Below are 26,967 nucleotides of genomic sequence, written 5' to 3'. Positions count from 1 at the left end.
GTCCTGAAGGGAAGCTCATCAGTCCCTCATAGCGAGGCAGCAGTTGGGGCAGCTTGCTCCAGTGAGCGTCACTTGTATTCAGTGCATCTTAGGTGGCATAATTAACGGCAATTGGCAAATGAACAGAAAAGTACTGACAATTAAAGCCAGACAAGCTATCCAGACCCTGCACAAGTTGCAGCATACCCGTTAGTCCCTCCTCATGCCTGCTCTCGGCGGCTGCTGTCAGCTTTAGGGCACCAAGTTAAGCCTGATGTACTTCAAGGCGGAACCGGGGAATACAGAGGTTCCGGTCAGGGGGTCGCTGTTCATAGGTCCCGCTGGAGCCCAGGGGGAGAGGCGAGGAACTCCTTGCCAGGATGCCAACCTCCCGGGCAGCAGCGTGAGTGCGGGACTACCGGGGAGACGGGAGGCGCCGCGTCCTTCCGCTGCTCCGGCAGCGAACGGCAACGGTCGAACCCTAGGCCCCGCAGGCCCCCTCCCCCACCCGGGCCACCGGCGAGAGGCGCGGGCCGATGCGAAGCGCTCCTGAACCCGCCCGCTCGCCATGGATCCTCTCAGTGACGAGCAGCCCCGGGACCGGGAAACAGGCACGGGAAGCCCTCCCTCCCCGCCCAGCCCCTCAGGTCCGCGGAGCGGCGCCTCCCTCTTCCCCCGCCCCGCTCCCAGCGGACGACAATTCCCAGAACGCCTCGCGCGCGGGCACTCTAGTCTGCTGGCGGGGCTCGGCCAATGGGAGGGCGCGGAGGGCGCCGCGCGCGGTAGGCTGCGCGGAGGGGCGGGGCAGAGGGGGCCGGCGGCAGCGGCGGAGAAGCGGCGGGACGCGGCGTCCCGGGGCTCGGCGGCGGCGGGACGATGCCAGTCCACTCGCGGGAGAAGAAGGAGAACAATCACGATGAGATGGAGGTGGACTACGGGGAGAACGAGGGCAGCAGCTCGGAGGAGGAGGAGACCGAGAGCTCGTCTGTGTCCGAGGAGGGGGACAGCTCAGGTACCGCAGCCGCCCGCGGGGTAGCGGCTCCGGGGAAGCGGCGGCGCCGCGGCGGTTCCCTCAGTGCCCGGCGCCCTGCTTTTGGGGGAGAGACCGGTCCCGCCCCCCCGGCTCCGGTGGCTGCCGGTGCCCACCCCCGCCGTGACCCCGCCCCCACCGCGCTCCGGCCCAGCCCAGCCCAGCCCATGCTCCGGCCCCGCGGCTCCGCGCCCCCCGTGGGGGGAGGGACGCGGCGGGGGGCATGGGCACGGCAGCCCCGCTTCGCCCCCCGTGCTCCGTGTAGGTGCTGTGGATTGTGCCGTGCTGGGCTTGAGTGCATGGGGGTTGCTCGCTAGGGTCTGCGCTTACAGGCGTGGCGTGTGTACATACATGCGTACATAGGTGTACATGCATGCACGCAAATACAGGCATACATGTGTGTACAGGTACATACATATGTATTTCCTCATATGCAAAATCGTGACTTTCAATCAGATGCGTCAAGGCCTGACTTTGAGGGGGCATTGGAAGCCCTGTCAGTACCATTGGCCTCTTACAGAATCACAGGATCATAGAATGGTTAGGGTTGGAAGGGACCTTTAAAGGTCATCTAGTCCAACCCCCCTGCAAGGAGCAAGGACACCTCCAACCAGATCAGGTTGCTCAGAGCCCCATCTAACCTGGCCTTGAATGTTACCAAGGATGGAGCATCCACTGCCTCTCTGGGCAACCTGTTCCAGTGCTTCACCACCCTCATTGTAAAAAATTTTACTCTGCAAAGCATTTCAGCCTCTGCTCTGTTGAAGGGCCCATCCCCATAGCTTCCTCTGGACTGTAGATTTTGAATGATATTAGTAGGTGAAATCCAGCATTAAAAGGATTAGATTTTTTGTGCTCAATCATTATCTATTCAAAGTTCTCTTGTAGGTACAAGAGTTAGATTCTAAAATGGTTGCTTACTGGGAAATGTACCAGTCATCAGATGCATACACTGCTGCTCTGAAGTCACTGGGGCTCCATAAGTAGACAAGCTCCATAAGCAAGATCTTTGTCACTAGATGGGCTAGCTAAAAACAGTAGCTGTGTTCATTGCTAGCAGTAGTCCTGACATGTGTTTCTGGCAGCTTAAGTGATTTAGAGCGATCTGCTGGGTTGCTGACCCGTGACTAGCAGATTGACTTGTAGTGTGCATGTTGGGCTTAGCACAGTGGAAGGAGTGGGATGCTGTGAACTAGACAAATTAGACTGCTGTGGAGTTATATTTTTCGTATGTTGGCTTTTGATTGGTTTACCTGTGTGTGTTAAAAGTCCTCAGTGCACAGTTAATTCTTCATTTTCAGTGTTAAAAGATCTGGGGAGATCCTGAATGTTAAATCCCATGGCTTTTGTATTCACACTGGGCTGATGCAGTTCAGGGAAAGCCCTGCTATGGTGGTTCCCTGCGGACTCATGGAGCTTGCCCTCATCTGGACTGTGCATGGACTAGCAAGGTGCTGGAGCCCCATAGATGTGGTACAGAGACAGTCAAACTGACTCTGCAGAAGTAGAGGGAAGGCTCTACTAGTGCTGGGAAAGTGTGGCTGCCATACTGGGAAAGAGTATAGTCGCTCCCTTAGACCTTGATCTCAGTTAATACTCTGCACTAGAGCTGATCCCCCAGTAGAGGCCTTGGTTAATCCAGAAATCTAGGTATTCTGTCCATGGTTTATACAGAGCTTTCTGTGGGGTTGTGTTTTTTTTTCTTTTTTCTTTTTTCTTTTTTTTTTTTTTTTCCCTTTTTCCTCCTTCTTCTCCTGTGTTCCCCCATGGATCCCCTTTGAGGTGGCAAGTATTGCTGACTGAACCCCATTTTACAAGTTAGGCTGCTGGTCCACGGCTGTGCACCTGAATTGAATTGCTGCCTGCCATTGTCCTGCCTCTCATCCTTTCCTACCCTTCTTGGTATGCTCTGCTTTCCTGTCCCCTTTCTTCCACTGTCTTCAATGCTTGTTGGGCCTTTGTCTGCTAAGCTGTCAGAAAAGGAACCCGTTAAAAAGGTAGCTAGTGAAGACATCTCAGTGAAGAGTTTGATATTTAAATGGGCGGCTCAGGGGACTATGTAAACCAGTGGTTAGACAGACTGCAGCTCCATAGCAGCAGAAGTCATAAGTGAGAGTTTTGTGAGAATATGAAATACCTCCAACTTAAATCAGTTAACTGGACACCTACAAGTTTTTGTGAATTTGGGACTAATGACTTTCATGGGTTTAGACAAGAGGTCTCCTGGAGCAGGGAGTTCTTTAGATCTGGCCTGTTCCCTCATCTGAGGGGAAAATCTTGCTTCTGTTGTCTAATGCAATGCTACACAGGAAATCTCTTCGATCAGTGAAGTGTGGACCACGTCCAGGTATGGGCTTGAAAGAGTCAGCAAAATTATTACAAACATAGTGATTTTATTTGTCTATATTTGTCTGTATTAGCAACTGATTTGGCAAAATAAGAATAGAGAATAAGTAGTTCTGAGTAGACAGTGCTGAGGCCCCTACATCTCCGAAGTAGTTAGGGTTTATTTAAGATTACGTAGCCTGAACTGAATAGGTTTGGTTGGAAGCTGTCTGAAGGACAATTCATTGTTTCAAATCCTTGTGTTCTCCATAGATGCTGGAACACATTTGACAAGTACCTGGAATGAAGCTTTAGGTTTAATCTGATGGGAAAAGAACTTGGTTTGTGTTCACCAACACTGCTGCAAACTGACCCAGTTCCTGATAAGCTGGACCAGTCATTGGACTGGCTTCAGTGCTGTGCTGTACTGAAAGCTGAACGTGCACACGGCTTTCATAAACAGTTGGGCTACTGTAGGTGAGAGTTTATTGATACAAGATCTTATATCTGTACAAGATATGAGATTATAGATCTACTACTGAGGAGGGCTGATCAGTCTTTCGTTACCCCCATTCTCTCAAAGTGATGCCATTGAAAAACAAGGCCAGAAAAATGTGCTTAAATTGTCTTGGGTTGTTTTGATGAAACCTAAACTAGGCAGCATCCATGTGTGCTGGTGGTTATGCTGGAAAAAGGTGAACTTGAGTGAAGGTACCAGGGCAAGCAACTGGAGGTAACCATGTTCTAAACTGGAAAATCGTATCTGATTATGTCCTTCTTTGCACAGCAACCTGCTGTGTTCCTTTCGGATGGGACTTACGAAAGCGTGCTTCAATTCTTTTATTGTCAGAATTGTACAAGGACTAAAAAGGGAATACTGTATTTTGGATTAGAAATTCATGGAGATGGCTTTTCAAGAAGTTTGGGTGTATGAAGTTTGTTACATCTTTCAGGGGGAAAACAAGACTGTAAAGGAGGAACATACAAGCTTATTGGGCAGCAGGGCTGTGATGATGTCTAGGAGCAGCACTGCAACGATAACCACTACTTACTTAGCCTGTCATAGCCTTCTAGTTTGTGTTGTAGCTGGATTCTGTCTGGGAATGCCCTTTCTTCATCTTTTATTCTAGCCAGTCTGGATGTCTAAAAAAAGTAATTTTCTGTGTGAGAAAGGGAGCTTGATCTAACAGATGTAAACTTAACTCTTTCCTCCAACTCCCTGGCTTTGGTGAAGAGAGAATTGTCTCTTAGTGGCAGATCTGAAGTTTATTCTTTTTCAAAACTTGCCTTTGCTCCCATTTTTAGTTGTGCTAATTGATATTTTTAAAGCAAACTTTGAAGTTTACATGTCCTCAAAGACACTTTGGTTGATTTTTTACTGAAGGTAAATAATTCTGTTGTCTTGCCCTTGTCTTGGTTTCTTCTGGTATTAGGGGAGAGGAAGGAGGAATTGTGTTTGAAGTTAATATAGTCTGTAAACGTTTCTTTAAAACAATACAAGAAGAGCTCCAGATAATTTCTGTTGCATTCCACAGATAAATGCTTTTAAGGGAGCACTTAAAAGCAACGATTACAGGAAATTACAAGCTCATCTCAGTGTCTTGACAAGTATGAACATACACCATGGAAGCATATTGCTCCTACGGACATGAGATGATTAGTGCTGCAAGAAATAAGTCTTAATTAAAATTAAAATATTTTGAAGGAAAGGATTTTTTTTTTTTTGTTAAATCTGTCATTTGCTTTACTTGCATTCAGCCTTCTTTTTTTTTTTTTTCTAGTAGATGCCTCAGAATACAGGAGATGTGGTTAGAAAAAGTATAACTGGCCCTTGAGAGCTGGCACTGTTTCTGTTCCGTTCCTTTTGACGCTATATATTTAGTATAGGAGTTTTTGATAGAATAGCATATTAGGAATGAATAAAAAAGCCACAAGTTATGCTCACCATCCCAGATGAGAATTTGGCCATTTTTTTAGAGCACTTTATGTAGGCCAAAGCTTATTTTAAAAAAAGCTATTTTAGGCGCTGTTACATTTTAAGTACTCTTTTTTGGGGTTTTTTTTGTCTTTAAATCAGGCTGCCCTAGTTACTGAGTTGAACTGCTTGAATATAGTAGGAAAAGAATGACTGTGATTTTGAAAGTGTTTAGAAATACCCTAAATACTTTGTGCAGTATGAAACTTTATGGGAAATCTGAAGTGTTGAGACACTATTAGCAAGTTTTTTGATGTGAAATGAGGAATCTTCCACCTCCAGTGATGTAAGTTTTCAACTGAAAAGCCATGAGATTTGATCCTAAAAAGTTCTTACTTTTTCAGTACTGCATATTCTCCAGTTGATATATTGTTTAAGGCCATGAGGAGGAAGTTCTATAAATGAGGAATTAAAGGTATTTCAGGACTTTGAAAATCTTCATTGCTTTATGAATCTTACTGGAGGCAGAATAAAGGTGAATCAATTGAGGAGGGACTTAGCATATGAATTGCCATTCAGTATGAGTGACAGGTAGAATGTACACTTCTAGGCAGAGTCAAAGACTTTTGAGTGTATATGTAACTGAGAAGAGATTGGGGAGAGCTGTATGTGTGGTTTCCATATCTACAAGACAGTCAGCTGTGCCTTCAGATAGCAACGCATTATAAGTTTCCTTGCAATGCAAGGTTAAAATGTCAGGTGCAGTCCCCTTGCCCTCCAGCAGTGAGTGTTGCGCCAGGGTTACAGTTCTAATCTGTTTTCTGTGATTTATACTCCCTAAACATACACAAACAGTAAAGTCCATGTTAACTTAAGGAAAAGCTTCTGAGTGAATTCCTTACTAATACTTAGAACCGAATAGATAGTTGAACACATCTGAAACACGTATTTGAGTTTGAGAAGTGGGAGAACTATCGAGATCCCAGTGCTTGCTCTTGTCTGGCTTCGCAGGGAGATGCCTTCAAATTTTAAAGAAGCTTGGTTTTTATAGCACATAAATGCTGTAGACAACTCTTCAAGTTGACTGCCGCATTCCTTAAATCTGGCCAAGATGAAAGTTGCCCAATCAATTTTGTCTTGAGTATTATGTCAGACAGCCAAATAAAACTTTGCTCTTTAATCTGATTTTCAGTCTTATTCTGGGATTCAGGATCTGCCTTACTTTTGAGAACAATATTTTAAAATGAAATAGTAACTCTTAACAGCCTGATGCTCTCTTCCCCCACCCTTCCCACTGTGCTAACCATTCAACTTATTTTTTTTTTTAGATTCAACTTTTTTTTTGTATTATTTTTAAAAATAAATTACCTTTTTAATTCTTAGAAATGGATGATGAGGACTGTGAAAGAAGAAGAATGGAGTGTTTAGATGAAATGTCAAATCTTGAAAAGCAATTTACAGACCTTAAAGATCAGTAAGTATTTTAATGTTTTAAGTACTTCATTTGAAGGCCCATTCGATGGGAATATTGTGTTTCTTGTCTTTAATGTATGCGGATGCTACATTTGGAGAAGAATAAAAATTGAGAGTTCTGAAATTATTTGCAGGCAGTTGCTTCAGAAGACTTTTACATGTCTATTTATTTATTTATTTTTATTTTTGTGGGTCTGTTGCATCAAAAGTCTTAGCAGAAACAAGCAATTGTGATTTTAGGGAAATTTGTGTCTGTCCTTATTTACTCAAGAGCCTTCTCATCTTTTTACATATGTGGGACAGACCCAAGCACCGTCTTTTTAAGTAAGAAACTAAGGGGTTTTTGCAGGGTATCACAGCAGTTTTGTTACCAATGAAAGTTTGTTGTGGTTACTGATGCCAATACTAAAAAAAAATGAAAATACTGTTAGCTTGCTGTCTGTAGTTTGCCATAATGTCTACATCAGTAGTAATGACCTAGTAAGCAGAAGAGACAAAATTAATAGCCACAGTTACTCAAAAGTTAATCTCATTTGTATAAGAGCTAGTCTTTTGTATGTATTTTAAGTTTGGTTTTTTTTCAGATGTGCCCAGACAAACTACATGCATCTGTTCCAATTTAAAATGATGGTAATTTGGCAGCTAACTTAAGCAGGTACTTGACAAGTGAACCTTTGAGGAGACCTTGACTGTTCTTGAGCATATGCGTATTAACTGAAAATCTAGTCAGTTGTCATTGCATTCCAGATGCGTGTTTATATTGTGAGATGATTCTTTCTGCTAGGGAACTGAGACATAACAGGACACTGAGGTTGGTCTAATAGGGTCAGGAAAGAACTGCCAAACAAGCAATTTCTTGCTGCAGTGCCCGGAGAAAACTGTTTGGCTTGCTGCTCTTCTTTGGGCTGAGCATGGAGCAACCTGTAAAATGGAGCCAACTGATGAGTACTGGAGCCAGCTGGTACTGGCTGGCTTGGCATTTGGAAAACTGCCAGCTTTTGAGTGCAATCCTACTCTTCTGTCTGTTGGACAGCTTGGATGACTGAAAACAGTTTGTGGAAACAAACCTTTAAGGAGTGAATATCAAGGAGGATCGTCTCGGGAGAAAGAAAAAAGTAAATTAGGGAGTTTAGTGAGGTGGAAAGTCTGTGGTATATGAGGCGGAAGCTATTGTGTAGACACTGATTATTTGAGAGATTGGGGTGATTGTAGGGACTGGAAGAACTGTGGTGGTGGGAATTTTGGGAAAGAAGCAATAGAATGATGGAAGAAGGATTATAGGGAGAAACAGTTGTGAGTAGGGAGATAGTAAAATTTTAGTTCATCAACTGCTGCATGGTACCCAGTGCTGGCAGCACCCAGTCCATAACTGCTTCCTCTGATGTAGCTGGAACTCGATGCTGTGTAATCAGATGTTCAATACAAACCAACCAGTTCAGGTGTGCTGTGCACCCATGCTTATGTTCTAGCTAAACAGTTCTGTGGTAGCTCTCATTTTAACCACTGTGTGTGTAGCATGCTCATTGAGGACTGGGCCCAGCAAATTGGTTTTTGATCAGCTGCAAGCTATGTCAGTTGACCACAGGACAGTTCGAGTGTGTTGTACGTGAACAGTTCGCAGTTAAGGAGGAGGGGGGCATTCACTGACTATTACTTGGTTAGGTACACATGCTTTTAACTATGGAGTTGTCATCAAAGTAAAATGATGAGGAGGCTGTTGGCAGGTGAACAGGAAGTATTTCTCAGGTAGGTCCTGATGTATCAATATACATGAACTTTCTCCTGTCCAATTCATTACTTAACACATGCACTTTAAACAAGGAAAAAGACAGCATCCCTGTCCCAAAGAGGAGACTGTGTAAACAGATAACATCTGGTGTATTCTTAACAATGGAGCTTGTATACGTTTGCCATAATGCTACAAATTTTGATTGTGGGGTGCAAGGTGAAAAATGAGAACAGAAAGAGCTGGGTATATTGATGATTCTACCATTTAGCACTATATTTAAGTTGTCAGTCAAAAAGACTGGAACTTTATTGTGATTACAATGCTTGTAATTGATATTACATTAAATTCTTCAAAATGCAAGCATATTTCTTCAAATTGTCTGCCAGTACATATAAGCTTTTATAGAAGGAATTAATATTAGGTAAAACAAAAGTATTTTAAATACATTTCCTTTTGGCAGGAATGGAAGATGTCAATTACAAACTATCCCATGATGTTTGTGATAATATGCAGTACATGGATGTTCACAGGAGATGAAATGAGGGTTGCTTCAATAAGAGCCTGCCTGGTTTTTTTCCTTGGTTTATGGAAGGATGGGAGCAGATATGTGAACACAAAAGCGAATGGGTGTTTCTATCCACAAAATGTCTTGTCTTTCTCTCTCATGATGTAAGCCGTATTGTTCTTATGTATTGTAGCACCCCTTCCTGTCTTCTTCCATGTTGATTCGCTTCCTACTCCCTCTTAATCCTGTCAGCAGCCATGCAATTTTTTTCTTCTTCCTTAGAGGTGGAGATACATTTCGTTTTATCTTTACTCTCTACAGTTTTGACTGTCTGCTTTTTTTTTTCCAGAAGGGCTTAATAGACATGAGGACTATTGTTCAAAAAGAAAAGATATGTTGGAAAATTCAAATGGTAACAAATGTCAGCTTTGCTTCAGTGAGTGTTCCACAACATTAACAAAGAGATGCAGAATAATTCTTTCAAAAATATTTCTTCTAACTTGTGTTTGCTTTTAAATGAAATACATATTTTTTAAATTTCTGTTATTTTAAGACTTTACAAAGAAAGATTAAGCCAAGTGGATGCAAAACTGCAAGAGGTCATAGCTGGAAAGGCACCTGAATATTTAGAACCATTGGCGGCTTTACAAGAAAATATGCAAATCCGAACCAAGGTGGCAGGTAAGCATGTAAAATGAGTATTGCTATTTCAACAGTATAAACTTGCTATGCATTTAAGGTCAATTTTTTTTTTTTCTTTAGAGTTGTTGAAGAAGTGTGTTTTAAAGTTAGAAATACTGTAGTGTGATTTTAAATGTAAAATATTTTTCAAGTCAAAATGAATAGATTGCTTACCTCTTTGCACAGATAGCCTGATAACATCACACTAGAAATAAGGCTTTTTTTTATGTTTCATTTGATGGCTCTCTGTCTTTGTGTAGCAAGCACAAAATTATTGAATTAAAAACTAACCATTCTTATTAGTCAGAAGATTTGGGATCAAGTCTGCACACTGGTTACTGTTGAAATGAAGAGATATGTAGGTGCTATCTCATGAAGTGCCTGCCAGATCATCTTAGATGGTCATGTTTTTCCTGCTCTTCTAGTCTGTGTCTCTTCTGCTCCTCTGCTCCCATCCTCCTGTTCAATCTGGGAAAGGTGGAAAACTCTTGTCATTAGCAGCTTTTCTCTAAGCTGCATTTTAATTACTAAAACTAATGCTCAGATAGGCTTTTATGCTCACAGAAGAAGCAAGCAAGGACTTTTATGCTTGGGATACAACCATATAGTCATACGGAACGATGGTATTATAGAAAGACGAAGTTTTGTACTTCCCTTTTGTAAATTCTTTTCATGGTACAGCTCGACTCCTTTAGGAGTAATTCAGCTGTCTAAGGGTTACCTAACACAGGCTGTCAGAGAGCCAAAAGGCAGACAGTTGTGATCTCTCTAGCCAGAGAAGCTATGCCAATGTCTCTTCTAAGAAATTCGGCAGAAGCACAGTGCCAGCAAACTGGAAAATGGCAAACCTACTTACAATTTTGGCAATACTAGTGCTGCTTCAGTGCTACTTAGTATGTCTTCATTGGTACTTTTGACTTCAGACTACAAAGAGAATTCAAAATCTTTTGTCTGTTGAATTTCTCTCCCTCCTGGTCTTCTCCATAATGCTTTTCCTTAGCTGGTGAATCAGAATTTCTGAATTTTAAGTTCTTAACCCGAATTTACTTGTCTAGTCTTAAGTAGCCCACTTGGGCTTCGCAGAAGGTTCACAGGTGAACTTGGAGAAGGTTTGATGTAAAAGCAGGCTTTTGATTTTCAGTTTTAAATGTAGCTGTCAGTGCTTTCATGTAGGTAGGTATGGATAGGCAGAATAATGCAGAATCTCCTGATTTGTCTTCAGCAGCACTGAAGATCCATGTTCCGATGTAAAAAGAGCCCAGGGTAAAAACTACAAATTTCTGTGAAGTTGAGGCTAGAAATCAGTGTTTTTTTTCCCTTCTGTCCTCAACTGAACGAGATTGATAAAATTATTCCAGAGAAAACAAGAAACTGTGGAATAGGCTTATTTCCTCTTACTGTTTGAAAGCCTTGGCAGAAGTGGATAGTAGCAGGATTTGAGATCCAGTAGGTAGCCCCTAAGGACCCACTTCTATGTGAGAGAGGGGAGGAAGGGGTGAAAAAAAGAGATTAAACTATGTTTACCTAAACTATGGAAATAATTGCATATGTGGTGGAAAAGAAACTTGTGTTCCTCTGCTCTCTGAGGCACCAAGCATCATTTACACAAAATGTGAATGTTGACTATTTCAGCAAGTCAGGAATACAACTGTTCCTTGTAGAAGTGTTCGTACCTATACTGCTTGATTTCAGGCGAATAAGCAGTGATTATAAATTGCTGGACCTAGATATGCCAGTCAGGCATAAATATTTAAAAAAAAAAAAACCAAAAAAAAAACCTCCACCCAGCATAACATACTGATGTAAGAAAAGAACACTTTGAATTCTAGATCAAAAGTGACTTCACAGAGGAAAGATGATTGACATAAAACTTTGCGGTTTGTTTTTCAGATGAATTGCCGCTAATGGTATTGCTCCTCTTGTACTGCATTAACTTATAGTCAACTGAATTCTAAGGGAAGTTGTTTTGGGGAGTTTTTCAGTTGCTAGACAGCACCAGTGTGTGTGCAAACGTAACTCCTGTAGATGGTAATCTGGAACAATTTAAGTATTTTGCATTGAATGCATTGGATATGTTAAATGAAGTTCTATCTATACGTGCCAAATAGTACCTTTCAGATACCTTTCAGATTTTTTCAGCTGTGTTTAGTAGACACATTTTCAGAAATGTGTAAGAAATGCTTCTAAAACTCAGAAGCAGTGTCTTTTGTATCACAAGGTGGCTGTTTCTAAGAATGGAACAGTCTTGTTAACTGATGTGATTTATTAAGGTCATGCATTACAAATAAGCCTTATTCCAAAAATTACTTTGTAAAAGTGTGTTCTTTCATTCAGTTTTCTGGTTATTTATAAACCCCAAAACATTATTTAAAACTAATTAGAAAATAGAAGAGGCCATTTACTACTTCATGCATTTGAAAACTGAGGATATCCAGGATGATTTTGTCAGAAATACAAAATAGACCTATTTTGTAAAGTCAGCTTGACTGCTGGTGATATAATTTGTTGACTGACAGGGGAAAAAGTGAAAATAGCATTTATTTTTCCTCAGATCTTCAGAATTAAGCGATTACTTGTTCTTTTTTTTTTTTTTTTACTTTGTAAAGCTGCCAGCCACTGTAAGTGCCTAATATAATATATCTGTATTTTCCAGTATGTACGTATTTTTGGACGTGCAGGCAGTCTTAAAAGAGAATTCAGAAATCAGATATTATCTAAAGAAAGTAATATTGCTGTAATTTGTCGGATTACAGGTATCTACAGAGAGCTTTGTCTGGAATCTGTGAAGAACAAGTATGAATGTGAAATTCAAGCGTCTCGACAGCACTGTGAGGTTGGGCCAGCTATTTTACATCAACAGCAAATCTCATCTATCTTTACTGTGTGTCATGCTTTTCAAGTTCAGTGCATGTTTTTATTATTGCTGTTATTTGATATTTTAATGCAATTTTTTTGGTGATATTTAAGTCCATGTAAGAGGTTGTTCAAAGCATATAAAAATTAGCTTTATATTAGTTTGACTTTGCATATAATGAAGGTTTCTTATTTTTCATTAACAGATTCTTATTAATAGAGTCCCACATGTTGGTTGTTTTTTTTACCTCTGTTACAAAAAGATTACCAAAACCAGTAACTAAAATATATACTATAATTTTAGCAAAAAGCACCTTACATTAACAACAATAATAATGTCTCTTTAAGATGCCTTGAACAGCTAGTGATAGAGTTTTAATTTCAAAAGCAGTTACAAGAAGAATATATTTTTCTCCTTGAACATAAACATTCCTGTTTAAGCATCTAAATAATGGATACTGTAGTACACATACTTAAGCGTATGTATGTCTGATGCTGTAACATAGCTGCTTAGACCCTGAGGTTTACATCAGTCTTCCTCAGCCACCTGCTACAGTTGCTTAAATTTGTTTTCTTCTGAGTAATTCCCCATATTCCCGAAGTCTATTCCTGTAAGACCTGCAGGATTTCTCATCTGTGATTGAATGATTTACGTTGGCTATGTATTGTTCCTCTTTAAGGTGGTCCTTGTCCCCTTGTTTTGCTGTTATGTTTCTGTTGTGAGACCTTCAGAATTCAAGCACTCACCATCCAACAAGGGTCTCTTGGGTGTAAAGCTCTTTAAAGTCAGCAATGCTGCTTTTAGAATCAGTGTTCCACTGTGTGGTGATTTAGTCCTGGTCACCACACAGTTGCTCGCTCTCCCTCCCCTCCCCAGCGGGATGGAGGAGAGAATTGGGAAGAAAGGAAAACTCGTGGCTTGAGATGAAGACAGTTGACTAGAATAGCAAAGGAAAATGACAGTAGTGACAAAATGTAGGGATACCAAAATGTACAAAATGAACAATGCACAACTTCTCACCACCCGCTGTCCCAGTGACCGATGCAGCCATTCCCAAGCAGCAATCACAGAAGTGAAACTGAGCAGCAAGCAGAGGAGCGAGAGAGTGAGCTTCCCCCTCGGCCAACCTCCTTTTACATGCTGAGCATGGAATACTCTCTTTGGCCAGTTTGGGACAACTGTTCTGGCTATACCCCTCCCAGCTTCCTACACCTGCACACTAGCGAGACCTGGGAGGCAGACAGTGTTCTTGGTCTCTTTAGCAACAACCAATAACATCAGTGTGTCTATCAACATTCTTCACATACCAAATCCCATATTAAATCCAAAACACAGTGGCTGCTGAGAGGAAAATTAGCTCCATCCCAGCCAAAACCAGAACACACTGGAATATAACCAGTCAGAGCACCTCTGATGCCTGTAACAGCTTTTCACACCTTATTTGTCACCAAATGCTTGCAGCAAAAACAGATGTCTAAACACAAACACTGTTTCTTTTTAAAATGGAGTTTTAAAACGGCCTGAGAACAGACAACACACATTTGGTATTTCAGATACATGTAAGAGGCTTCTGCCTTTTAAATACCATTGAGAAATTTATTTTTCTAATGAGAGATTGAAAAATATATGAAAGGAGGTCTTTGGAATTTAAATAGTTTGTAACTTGAAGGGAGTGATAAACATGACAGCCATTTAGTAGAATAGGGTTCTTTGTTTTCGTGTATTTCTCAACTGTTTTCCTTAACTCCAGCATACTAACTTGAACATTTGTGAAGTTAAGTTTCTGTTAGTATGCTCTTTTATGGGCAGGAGCAGTTAAGGTGCAGATATTTGCTCACTTGACTCTTGGGGACTGCTGCTTCTGGCAGAGATCTGGTAGCAAATAGCTAGACGCAGGGACTTATGCTGCTTAAGCTGTTTTTTCAGTAAGTCCAACCCCTCTGTTTTCCAGGGTTGTTAAAGAAGTTGCTCAGTGAAAAAAGAACTTCAAAATATAACAGTCAGCTGTATTTCCTACTGGTGCTTTAGGAAATGTGCAAGCTTGTGAAAGAACAGTAAATTTATTTCCTTGAGGCTTGGAACTCAGCTTAATCCCAAGTTACTCCTTTAGAGACTTTAGTGGTTTTTGGTGTTGCCTTTAAAGGGGTAACTGATCTATATAGATACTGTGTGATTTTGGTATCAGTTCTATGTGGTGGACTATAATTGAGAGCAGTTTACTCAAAGCTGATTTTCTTGTTCTAAAACAGAGATGGAAGAGAATGTAGACTGCACAAAATGCTGCAGAAGTTTCACATTGGAGTGAGGTTTTGTTTGTATACAAAATTATATACCTAACATTGAAGGCATCATGTTAATCTATTTGGATCAGAACTTGCCTTTTAAAAAGACAAACTAGCTAACATTTTGAAAGCACTCCTTTGAAAGTGTTTCTCACAGCTTTCACATTTTGCTTTCACAACTATCTATCCTATTTTTTGTGCTCAATAAATTCTTTCTTCTGTGGGAAGGTATTTTTCAGATCTATGAAAATACGCACTTATAAATACTATGGTAATAGATAATAATTCTCTATAGGTGACTGCAGCTTTAATAATATTGGAGGCAGCTTAATAAAAAGCATTAATGCAAGCATTAGCTTTTCTGATCTGTAACGAAAGGTGGCACGGAGATCACTACTTTACAGTTATTTATTGTGAATAAATCTTTGCTATCCAAAAGGAAAAGACTGTATTTGTGTCAAAAGACAAATAGTTGTTCTGAAGATCTAGCTGCATGCTTTTATATACTTAGTTATTCTTGGTACTGATATTTGATAACTATATTTACACTTTTGCCAAGTGAGCATGCTGTCTTTAAAGAGCTAGGATCTCATGCTAAGAAAGTGGATAGAGGGAAATGTCATGTGCTTTATGGCTTCTGAAAAATTTGCACCTAAAGCCACTGTTACCTTCCTTCTGCTCAGGCTTTAAATTATTGTCATATATGTTTAGGCGATAGAACTTAGTAATGTAAAAATGTGCAATTTCTTGCTTTTTTAGAGTGAAAAGCTTCTGTTGTATGATACTGTACAAAGTGAACTAGAAGAAAAGATCAGAAGACTTGAAGAAGACAGACATAGCATTGACATTACCTCAGGTGGATGGAAATTCAGAGTTATTGGGTTTTTTGTTTTTTTGTTTGTTTGTTTGTTTGGTGGGGTTTTTTGGGGAGGGGGGGTGGGGGGGGTCCATCTTCTAGCAGCTACTGATTAGTTGACTATATGCATCATATGTCTGGTGAGTTTCAGGTTGTCCAGCAGAATGCTGTTCAGCTGTAGACTTTGGGCAAGGAGTTGAATTTAAGCTTAAAACAAACTTTGGTCTAGTAATTGTCAGCATCCTGTGTGTGTTTTGAGAGTATTAATTTATGACTACATGATCACATAGCACCTGCATTCTGTTCAGAAACAACATATCACCAGAAAATGTGTTATTTTTAATTTTTGGGCAATATTTTCTGCTGTAAAAAGAGCTAGACATGTAAATGTTTCTGATTCATAGCATATTCTTTTTGTATCTTTTCAGAATTATGGAATGATGAGCTACAGTCCAGGAAGAAAAGAAAAGATCCGTTCAGTCCAGATAAGAAGAAACCTGTTGTTGTATCAGATATCCTTTTACTGAAATCATTCCTCTTTCTAGTAGCATTCACTGTTTTATAGCTAGTCTTACTGCATATGTAATTAATAATAACTTGAAGTGATAATGCATTCTGAAAAGTGATTTTTGCACAGCAGAAGTTACTCTAATTCAGATTAAAGAAACCACGTTGGCACACCCATTATGAAAATTGATTTTAAGATTCTCTTATCTAACTACTGTTTTCATATAGAGAATATTTCTAAAAATTGTTTTTTCTAAGTCTTTAAAAACAGCTACAAGGCAAAAGCAGAAAAAAGTTAGGCATTGTGTTTGCAAAGTATAACTTTACTTGCGTAAATTCACTTCCAGTGAATTTTAATTGTAATTTGTAGTATTGCAAATAGAATGATTTTTGGAACTGTCAGGGATGGACTGGTTGTATCACAATTGTTTGTCTTATCCTTATGTTGAACTCCAGTAGTCTGAATATCTACATACTATCACTTATCTCTTTTAATAATTTCTAAAGTGCAATTCTAGGTTGCATAATTCAAAGATGCATTTCTTTTTGCTGAGCTTTCACTTCACATAGGTGTTCTTTGTGTGAAAGACTGGCGGAACAGAGGTATTAATATCTTTTTACAAACATTAGAGTATTTTTATTATTGCTGTTGAAAAGAGTTTTCCCTAACTTTTCCACGCCCCTATATAGTTTATATGTTACAAGACCTTGATATACTTGAAGACTGGACAACAATAAGGAAGGTAAGATGAAAGCATGAATGCCAGCAGCTGTGAGTTTTACTTGAGTTCTTGTCTAGTCCTTTTGCCTCTTAAGAACATGTGTTTTATACATAATCAAAACTCTGTGTAGATTTTTATTTCTTCAGTAGTCAGCTAATCATTCCTGTTCCAGCTGTGTTACTGCTACTTTTTCTAATTCTACCCAAATCATGTAGAGGAATCCAGTAAAGTGGTGGAAGAGGTTATCTGAGTAGTCCATAATTTTCCATGAGAAAGTGAGCCTAAAGCCTGTGTCAAGAGGATCCCTTTCTCATAGTCTAGCATAATTAGGTAGAAACTGTGATGGGATAGTTTAATATGATTTTATTTTAAGTTAAGATTTTTAAAAGATATATCATATGGTATATTTTATGAAGATTTCTTTGCTGCAACCTCTCCTTACACCTTTTTTTTAATAAAGTGAAATATTATATTTTTCTCAGATTATAAGAGAATCAGGATCTGCAGGAAGAGAAGCTTTTTTTGACCAATTTTTTTTCCTATTGATTTGAAAAAATAAATCCAGCTTTTAAGTGCAGAGTGCGTTTTTCAGATCTTTCTCATATCGTTAAAGTAACTTGCTGTAACAAAATGCTATCCTTGCGTTGCACTTGTGGTCATAAAGTTTCCCCTAGTACTCTAGTTCTTCCCAGTATATGGAATAGCAAACTACTTAAGTGAATTCAAAAACTTGGTGGGAAATGGCTTTGAGTCAGTTTCCATCCTGCTTTATCTTTGTAAATATTTCCTAAACAAGAATTAAAATGTAATACCTATGTGAAAACTTGTCTGACTTTTCCTATCGCATCAGAGGAGCAGACACAAAGAGCTTTCTCTCAGTTTCTTTCCTGTAGTGTAACATGATTGTAAACAATAGCAACAAACTCAGAATCTATTGGGGATTTTGCCTTTTCTGGAAACAATTAAAAAAAACCCAAAAAGCAAACAAACAATCCCCACAAACTTAGAGTTCTTTTTTTTTTTTGAACCTGCTTTAATACTACATGTAATCTAAAGTTTGCATGAGAGAAAATTTGTGAGCTTAGGAGTGTAACGTACAGCTGAAAAGAATAGGTTGTTCATACAGCATTTTGTTTCTCATAATGAATTTATGTCATTTTGTATTTTCTTGACAGAATTACATAGCAGCAATTTTGAGGGTTTAATTTAGAAAACATCCTGGGTTATTTGAAATCAAAACTTACTAAAGGAGGTGATTGTTTTTCACCCTCAAAATGCTGTTCTATTTAATTATCAAGTCACTGTTGAACATACTTCTATTTTAGATTTGTTCTGATTGTGGGTTTTTGCATGTAAAAGCAAGTATCCTGGTTACACTGCACATAACTTCACAATTAAATCTGGCAGTTAAGAAAAAAATACTGTGCTTGCTGACTAACTCCACTTTCTTTTATGTTTCAAGGCAATGGCTACACTGGGGCCACACAGAGTAAAGCCAGAACGTGAGTAAACATTGTCTGGTTTCACAAGACAGAACTTGCTGTGTGCAACAATGCAAACTGCATCTAGGCAGATCATAATTATTTTAGCCGCCGTGTATGTGATGGAGGATGGAGTGAGGTAGCTGGAAGATGTGGCTTGTATCTTTCCCCTCTCTCAGGTGCTGATACTTGTAGCTCAATTCCTGATGATTGTGTTGACACCTGAATTCTAGAAAATTACAAACAAAAATTTAGACTTTTAAAAGTGGGTTACACCAATTAATATTAGCAAGCTATGCCAGTGTTACAAAAGATGAGGCAGGAAGCTAAGAGCATCTGGACCTTAGGGGTGCATCCTAAAGGATGCTCACATTGACTGCAAGCTACAACCCTGAAAAAGTAGAGCTATGGGAAAGGAGTGGTAACTGATAGTTGGCACTGAGATAAGAAACACATTACTGCTAGGTAAAATCAAATACTTGGAGGTGGTAAATAAAAGGAGGAAGAGGGAGAGGAGGAAAGCAGGTGCTATTTCTTTAGTGATAAATTACTACTTGCATGTTGTGGTAATGTGCTGATGAGGAGGTTTCAGGTTCTGCCTTTTGAAGTCTTCTCTATATTGCATTACTGGATTTGTAAAAATTCATATCACAGATATGAAGGTTGTGGGGAAGACAGCTTCTATCTGGAAATGGAAATATAACTTCTAATTTATCTGACTGGAAATAAAAAGCTATCTTGCTTCCATTCTTGCAATTATTAAGAGAGAGGCTACTTTTGATAATGGAAATGTAAATAACTTGATGAAAGTGTATTTAAACATCTAACTGACTTTTACCAAGTCAATATTAAGTGATTTTTATTGATCATTTTAGCACCTGTCAAATTAGAAAAGCATCTACATAGTGCTAGATCTGAAGAAGGAAGACTCTATTATGATGGAGAGTGGTATGGACGTGGACAGACGATATGCATTGATAAGAAAGATGAATGTCCTACAAGGTAAAGATTACTTAGTTATGCAGCTCTGTACATTCATCCTAAGCAATAGATAGGATGATGGCTTTGAAGAATAAGGCTTATTTGGAAATACTGCCACCTCAGTAACATTTATTAGTTCACCTTGGAAGACAGGTGTTATCAAAGAAGGTTGAGCACTGAATTTCTGAGAGAGGCTAGTAAAAGTTGGACTTCACTGAAGGTAATGAGATGTTTGTCAAGTTAGGATCTCACAAACAATTTAAGCTCTTACTAGTTTCTGAATAGCCTTTGAGGAAGTTTTTTTGAGTCTCTTAGGATTTTGTTGCTTTGAGAATTTGATCTGTCGCCCCACCCAAAAATCTTTAATTATGGAAAACCACTTTATATTATAATGATAAGTTTTGTTTTCAGTTAATTAATGCTCGGAACTTTTTTTTTTACAGCATTTCCTTCTCTTAACAAAGGTTCTGCCTGGGTATGGTCTAAATATGACAGTGCAAATTTGTTTGAATGTTTAAGATATCTAAATGTATTTTCTCTGTATGGATAATATTTGTCCATTCTAAAAAGTGGGTGTATTTAAAACAGTAGTTAAAATAAAATGTGTATCTTACCTTTTACTGAATGGGGCAAATCATTCTAAGAGCAGTGTAGAATAAATATGCACAGCTACCCAGGAAAATTACTTTAACTTCATATAGTGGTAGTTTACTGTAAAGCCGGCTGTTTCTTTTCTTCCCTGTATATGGTGAAGGGGAGCAGATTTTGGTGTTTGTTCAGGGCTGAAACAGGAAGGTAATATAGTAAACTGTCTATTCTTTCTAAAATTTAAAAAAATAGGAATTAGTTTTGCAGAACATAGCAGTTATAGTGGACCAAAAAAAACCTGTAGTATCCGGTATCTGACAAAAGCGAAAAGCTGATGCTTAACAGGGCAAGCATACAGTGGAACTTCCCCAGCCTTTCAAGATTTCAGCAACTTTTAAGGCTGAAGAGTTTCCTGGGGGGAGTTTTGTCACACTCAGTATGTGCTAAGTCTTTCTTCCATTAACTGTTTTAATCTCTGGTTTTGAGCCTTTTTTTGTCATCAGTGCTACTTGTTTTTTTGTTTTTTTTTTTCTTCCTCGGGTTATGGGGCATGGTGTTCATTATTTGTATTAAGGTTTACCACAAGGAGTATAAAAGTGGGGTTCATGTAAGAATGATTCAGTAAATCAGGCTTTGACTTTATTTCTTATGGTCTTGGTATAATGACTAACGGTTAAATACCTTTTTTTTTTTTTTTTTCCTCTAAATCTTGGGCTTCAATCTGTTTAACTTTTTTCCAAATACTTTGTATTCCAAGTAATTTCTGGGTATGTTTTCCAACAGATCTGGTTTTTACCATAGGTAGTCTGTTGGTGTGTTTTCTATGGGCGAATATTACTCTTTTAAGCAATTAAAGTATTTGTACATGTTGAGGATTTTCTCATAGGAGAAGAAAATAGATGGGTGAAAAATTAACTACTTTCACTAAAGATACATGAAGTTACCAAAGAATTCTGTTAAAACTATCCTTACAATGGAGCCACTATCCTTTGGGCCTAGCATTTACAACTAATGCATGTTTTCATTTACTGTACAGAAATACGGCTGCGGTTTTGAGGTTATTAATTAGCTTGTAAGTTTTCTAAATTCTTCTTGTTTTTCTTCCCCTAACCCTTCTTCCTTCATTTTCTGTAGTGCCATAATTACAACAATTAACCATGATGAAGTTTGGTTTAAAAGACCAGATGGAAGCAAGTCCAAGCTGTATATTTCTCAGCTACAGAAAGGAAAATACTCAATAAAGCATAACCACAACTGACCGTTGCTAACTGGATATGAAACAAGTGGTATTGCCATGCTTGATGTGCCATGGGGTGGAAGTTGTATTTAATGGTGTTTTGTATTCCTTATAAATTAACAGCAGTATCTGATGTGTATGTGTAGTGCTGTATGTGAACTTCATATGGATGGCCTTCAGAAACCTGAGGATGTTAAATCATGTTGACAGACATTTTACCTCTAAATTGGGTCCAGTGCCTAAGATATGAAGTATACTCTTCAAATGTAATGGCTCAGAACTTCTCATATTTGTAAAATGAAAAAAACGCAAAAGAAAAAAAAAAATATTATTTTTTTTCCATTGGTGACCAGTTGGTGTGTTACAAATGATAACCATAATTACCAGCAACTCACTTTGTTTTCAGTGAACATGTTATGCTTCTCTTGTGGATGTAAATACAGCCTGTTCACCTGTTGCTTTTGAATAGATTGTAACATGCATAAGCATTCTTTTATCCAAAGTGGACCGACTTATTAAAATGATTGCCCTTGACAGCTCTGCTAGTACTGACTGTGTTATCTTTTGTAAGGTTTACATACTGCTTGCAATGAGACAAAGCCAATATTTTGAGCTACATTTTTTGAGGAGCACTTTTCTAGTTTACGACCCTAAAGTAAACAAGTTGTTGGTGAGTTTTTTTTCTTCTTCCCCAGATTACCAGGAAAATTTATGCATAAAGTAGCTCCAACCTGTGTTATATGTAGCCCACAAAGAACGACTGCGGGGATGGTTATGTAAATACTGTTGCATGCTCTGCTTGTTTGGTCCACAGTTGTATGAAATACTATGAATCTCTTTTTCAAATGGAAAGTATTTCCCCAGAAATTACGTATCTGGGCAAACTTACACTGGCTTTTTCACCAAACACTGTTTTCCAAATTTCTGTACTTACTTCATCTTACTGTACACCGGAATTATTTCATGCAGCTTAGAAAGCTGAATTTCTCTCAAATCATACTGTTTTAGCCATGGAGAAAAATCCTAAATCCTTGATGTTACTGTGATGTGCTTGGAGCATCTAGAATGATAGATGGGATTGCTGAAGAATTATTAATGCGTTGGTTATGTGCACTTTAATCTCCACTTATGATGATTCTTCTTTTTGAGAAAGAAAGCATCCATTTACTTTAAATGATCACAGCAAATAAGTATTTTTATTGTAACATACAAATGTTTTATTCCTATATTAATTGTCTCTTCTAGTGCAGAGTGGTAACTACTTTCCAAATGCCAAACCAGTTTCTGCTGAGTGATGCTTTTCTACAATTGTATGACATTAATAATCAAATGTACATAAAATATCAATTGACATGTTGGCTTTTAACAATATGAACTGTATGTATACAGTTGTTTGATAAACTTTTTGTAATAAAATATTCGTATTTTTTAACTTAGCATATAAATAAATGGTTTGTGGTAGTGGACATCTTGTGTGTTGTTTTGCTCTTTGGTTTTCTGGTCTTGTTGGAGTTGCTGAGACACCAAATGCTAAAGGGAAGTTTTTAGAAGGCCTAAATATTTTTAAAGACCTTTGAATTGCACTTTTTTTCTTTTGTTTCTTACTTTTTTTTCTTTACTTTTTTATGGAAGCACCGTTCTGCACTGTTTATAAATCAAATTTAGGCACCATTAAGAACCTCTTAGCTATTGACATTCTTTAAATCATTTGTATTTAGGGCATGCTGAGCACCCTAAACTGTTTCTGTAGTTCACCCCTTTCCTCTCTCCTCTTCTGTGTTTTGCACCTCTCTAGCTGCAATTGATTATTTCTAAAGCTGTTTCTAATCTGATCTCCTTGGGTGCAGAACTTTGCTTTGTACAGCCCTGCAGTTTGGACAGACACTTGGTGAGTGTGGCTTCTTTGTTGAGAATAAACATAACTCGTACCAACATGACAGGTAAGAAGCATAGCAGTATGGGTTGGTGATCAAACAGCTGGGATCTACATGTTCCTTTACTAAGAAGTCCAAGAAACTGAGCTATGGCTTTCCTTTTTACATGTAATCACTTCTGGGTATGCAGCTGGAAAGGTATGAGGTTGGACTTTTTTCATAGTTAATTGTTTCATGCCTAGACAAATCATATTTGTCACATGCTATATATCTTTTTAATATTTAACAGTTAACAGTTTGCTCATTCTGTCATAAAATACAAGAGGTGTCTTCAACAGATTTTACTCCTTTGAAGTACAGACGTTGTTAGCCTGTTGTCCATCTCTTGTATCTTTTGCAGAGCTACAGTAAAGCTTTTCAAGCCTCGGTAGCATTGTTTTAACCTACAAATAGGATTAAGATCTGTAAAGCACTGAAAGGAAAAATATGTTGGGCATTGTCGTAGTTCAGCCCCGATTGGGACCAGACTACGCAGTCTCTCTCTCACTCCCTCCACCCTCTGAGAGGATAGGGAGAGATAATATAAGGAAAAACGGCTCGAGATACGGACGAGGAGAAATCCTTAAAGTTACTGTCTCCGACAAAACAGACTTGACTTGGGGAAAAGTATTCATTTATTTCTAAAACTAGCAGGAGAATGAGACACGGAACAAGATAACCTCCCCCTACCCCTTAACATTATCTCTACTACCTTCTCCCGTCCCTGACGCCGCTGCGTCATCATCAGGGAAAGAACTCCTCGCATACCTCCCCTGCTCCATCGTGGGGTCCCACCCATGGGCCACAGTCCTTCGTGAAACTGCTCCAGTGTGGATCATCTCTTCCACGGGGTGCAGTCCCTCCAGAACAGCTGCCCCAGAGGGCCCTCCACGGGCCGCAGCCTCCTTCAGGCATCCACCTGCTCCGGCGTGGGGTCCTCCACAGGCTGCAGGTGGATCTCTGCCCCTCCGTGGACCTCCATGGGCTGCAGGGGGACAACCTGCTCCACCATGGTCTTCACCACAGGCTGCAGGGGAATCTTGGCCAGGAGCCACATTACTCCTCCCCCTCCTTCTCCACTGACCTTGGCGTCTGCAGCCATTCCTCACAACAGGCTGGCAGACGCCTCTCAGGATCCTTTTTACATCTTATTCACTTCTCATCTCCTCTCCACTTCTTGCAGCCGGGCCGGGCCGAGTTGGGCCCAGTCGGCTGCCCAGCAGGAGGCCAGAGGGTGAGGCCTGCAAGGCCCACAAGGCTCGCGCCTCCCCCTCTCTGCCCCCACTCAGCTGCTTCACGTCTTCTCCCTTTTTATCTTCCCTGTTTTCCCCTTCTTAAATACGTTATTGCAGAGGCGTTATCATGGAACATTCTGCTACCAATTGACTCGGCCTTGGCCAGCAGTGGGTCCACCCTTGGCCCGGCCGAGTCCCCTGAACAAAGGGGAGCAACTTCTAGCAGTTTCCTACAGAAGCTACCACCTTGGGCTCCCCCTGACCCAACAAAACCAGAACAGGCATACAGTTTATTCCCTGAGGTACAATATGTGAAAAGGGAAGTAAATGAAGAGTAACAGGTATTGGGTGATAAAAGTACCTTTCAATACACATATGGAAAAGGCTTCTATATCAATAGTTCTATTTCACAGGAGATGCAGTTTGTTTTTTGCTGGTCACAGAGAGCAAGCTGATCTGTTCATCTTTCCCATAGTGAAGTATCTGGTATATTTAGTTGAAATGCGATTGATTTAACCTGACAACACTTAATGCATAAGTATCATGTGGAATTTAGCTTGGGTATCTTGTAACAAGCACCTCTTAAACTTTCCAAATACACTTGTATTTTAGCACTTTGTTGCACTGTGTTTGTTTTAAAACTGTAAAAATCAGCTATTTACAGTCAATGGAACATCTTGGTTTATATTGGCGAGCTAAGTCCTGCATAACTAGCTCACCACCCCCATCAAGTGGCAAGTGACACTTAAGTACTAAAATTTTCACTCATTTTGAAAACCTATGCTATCTGCCACCAACAGGTTTAGTTTGTTCTCTGTGGTTTTTTTTTTTATTTTTTTTTTTTTGTTTGTTTGTTTTTTCTTTGAAGTGGAAAGACAAAATAGATTTTGGGTTTTACCAAAAGAGAGAAGTATTAATACTGCTCCATGTCTTCTGGAGAAATAATTTAATTACTGCTGTGGGAACAGTGCTCTTTTTTTGGTGCATCCCCTCTCCCCCCCCCCCCCTTTTTTTTTTTTGGAGGACAAGAGGAAGAGGTAAGGAGAAAAGATATGTTCAGTAGACCTCACATTTAAATAGCTAAATAAGATCTTCAGTGCTTTTATCCATATCAGGGTTTTTTTTAGCCTTTGGCTGCTCCTCGTGTTCATTAAATAGGACATGCTTTCTCCCATTTCTACATGTGACAGCTCTGTCCAAACACCCTTTTACAAGTGGCCAAGTAAGCTCTGTTCTAAGGGCGCTTGATTGTTCCCAAGGAAGTTCTTTACAAGGCTCTTCTCGGGCAGGGGCTTGGTTACCGTTGGAGGTAAGACCAAATAGTCAATATTTTACTTCAGGTCCTAAGGTGCCTCAGGGGTCTGACAGTCAGGATGCTGTGGGTGATGTGTACTTCCAGGTAGCACTGTTGATACCTGCCTGGTGTCTGGAAATACTGCAGTGTTTCTGTAACACATGTGTAGGTCAGCTGCACAGTGCCTCTGCAGTAAGTCAGCATGGGATTTGCAGTCTACGATTTAATCAAAAGCACGGTATGTATTCAGTAAGCCTGATATTTCCTGGAAATGCCAGCCTAACTGTACTTGCATGGCACTGTGTATGCTTTCATTTATCTGTACAGAAAATCTGGTCCTGATGGAACAGGTGTAACTGCTGACATTAAGATTGATTTCTGTTTTTTTTCTGAAGATGCCAGACTGGAAAGCCAAAAAGTGATGTGCTGAGCAGACTGCTGTTTCAGTGTGCTGGCTCCTGTAGACCTCCTTTCTAGAAATCTAACTTTCCCAGGCATTGTATGAAGAGTTTGAATGTTGAAACTGAGCTGAGAGCTTTGCTAGCTGGCAGAGGTCTTGAAGTTACCTGTGGTGCTGGATGCAATGTTGAAGAAATTCCAGCTCCAGAATAAAGATTGAAGGGATAAACGGAATCAACGAAGTGATGAAGTGTATGTCATGCACAAGCATTTTAAAAAAATAGTAAGGTAGGTCGCTTAGCCCTAGTTACCCTGGGCACTGACAGAGGCAATTTCTGATAGGGAAAAAGTACCGTATGCTTTGTAATTAAGGATTGTTTCATATGGCAATTAGTTTCAAAAAAGACTTTGTAGATAGACTTTTTATTTGGCATTTCCAAGATTTAAAAGTGTTGGTATAACTCTTTCAGTATGGTTTGTGTGTATGACAGGATATAAATGTAAAGAACTCAGGCCGTTTAGTAAGGTGGTATTCTCCAAATTTTCCCAAAACAGTGTTTTCAGATGTTTGAACTACAGACATGATTTGTATTGTAAGATCTGACTTACTGGACTTTGTAAAGATTGAAGTTATGTTTATGAAGATAGTAGTTTCTTTGAACAATAGAAAAATACAGAAAACACCCTGCATTTAAAGGCTGATTGGCAGCAGTAGAACTTTTATCCTTTTTTAGCATGTCAGTTCAATCTTCAGACATCACCACTGCCCCCATGAATCTAATCAAGTTGGAACAGGGCAACAGAAATGAAAATAAGTTGCATTATTTCTTTGGACAGGACGACATTAGTGGATCCTCCTTTTCCTATAAGCAAAATGAATCTGGATCGTTTGGCCCAAGTAGGAGCAGTCGATCTGCCTTCCCTCTACGGCTGTGGGCTGTGTGGTTGGTGTCCCCTCGCTCCTGTGCTCTAGAGACCCAG

General features: G+C 39.6%; 1 protein-coding gene across 1 annotated transcript; it reads left to right on the top strand.

Annotated features, from left to right (window-relative positions):
* Positions 1-805: 805 nt before the first annotated feature.
* BRMS1L (BRMS1 like transcriptional repressor) lies at positions 806-22,611 on the top strand. Its single transcript, XM_086749887.1, has 10 exons — positions 806-991; positions 6,633-6,723; positions 9,510-9,637; positions 12,391-12,470; positions 15,533-15,629; positions 16,058-16,141; positions 16,815-16,879; positions 18,321-18,360; positions 19,215-19,341; positions 21,043-22,611. Exons 1-10 carry the CDS (start codon positions 856-858, stop codon positions 21,164-21,166), a joined length of 972 nt encoding a protein of 323 aa, XP_086606013.1. The 5' UTR covers positions 806-855; the 3' UTR covers positions 21,167-22,611.
* The last annotated feature ends 4,356 nt before the right edge of the window (positions 22,612-26,967 follow it).

Source organism: Chlamydotis macqueenii, chromosome 5 (assembly GCF_036417535.1).
Source record: "Chlamydotis macqueenii isolate bChlMac1 chromosome 5, bChlMac1.mat, whole genome shotgun sequence".
In the NCBI taxonomy this organism is placed as follows: Eukaryota; Metazoa; Chordata; class Aves; order Otidiformes; family Otididae; genus Chlamydotis; species Chlamydotis macqueenii.
Note: the sequence above shows the minus strand (reverse complement) of the source record. Positions and strands in the feature narration are given on the sequence as shown.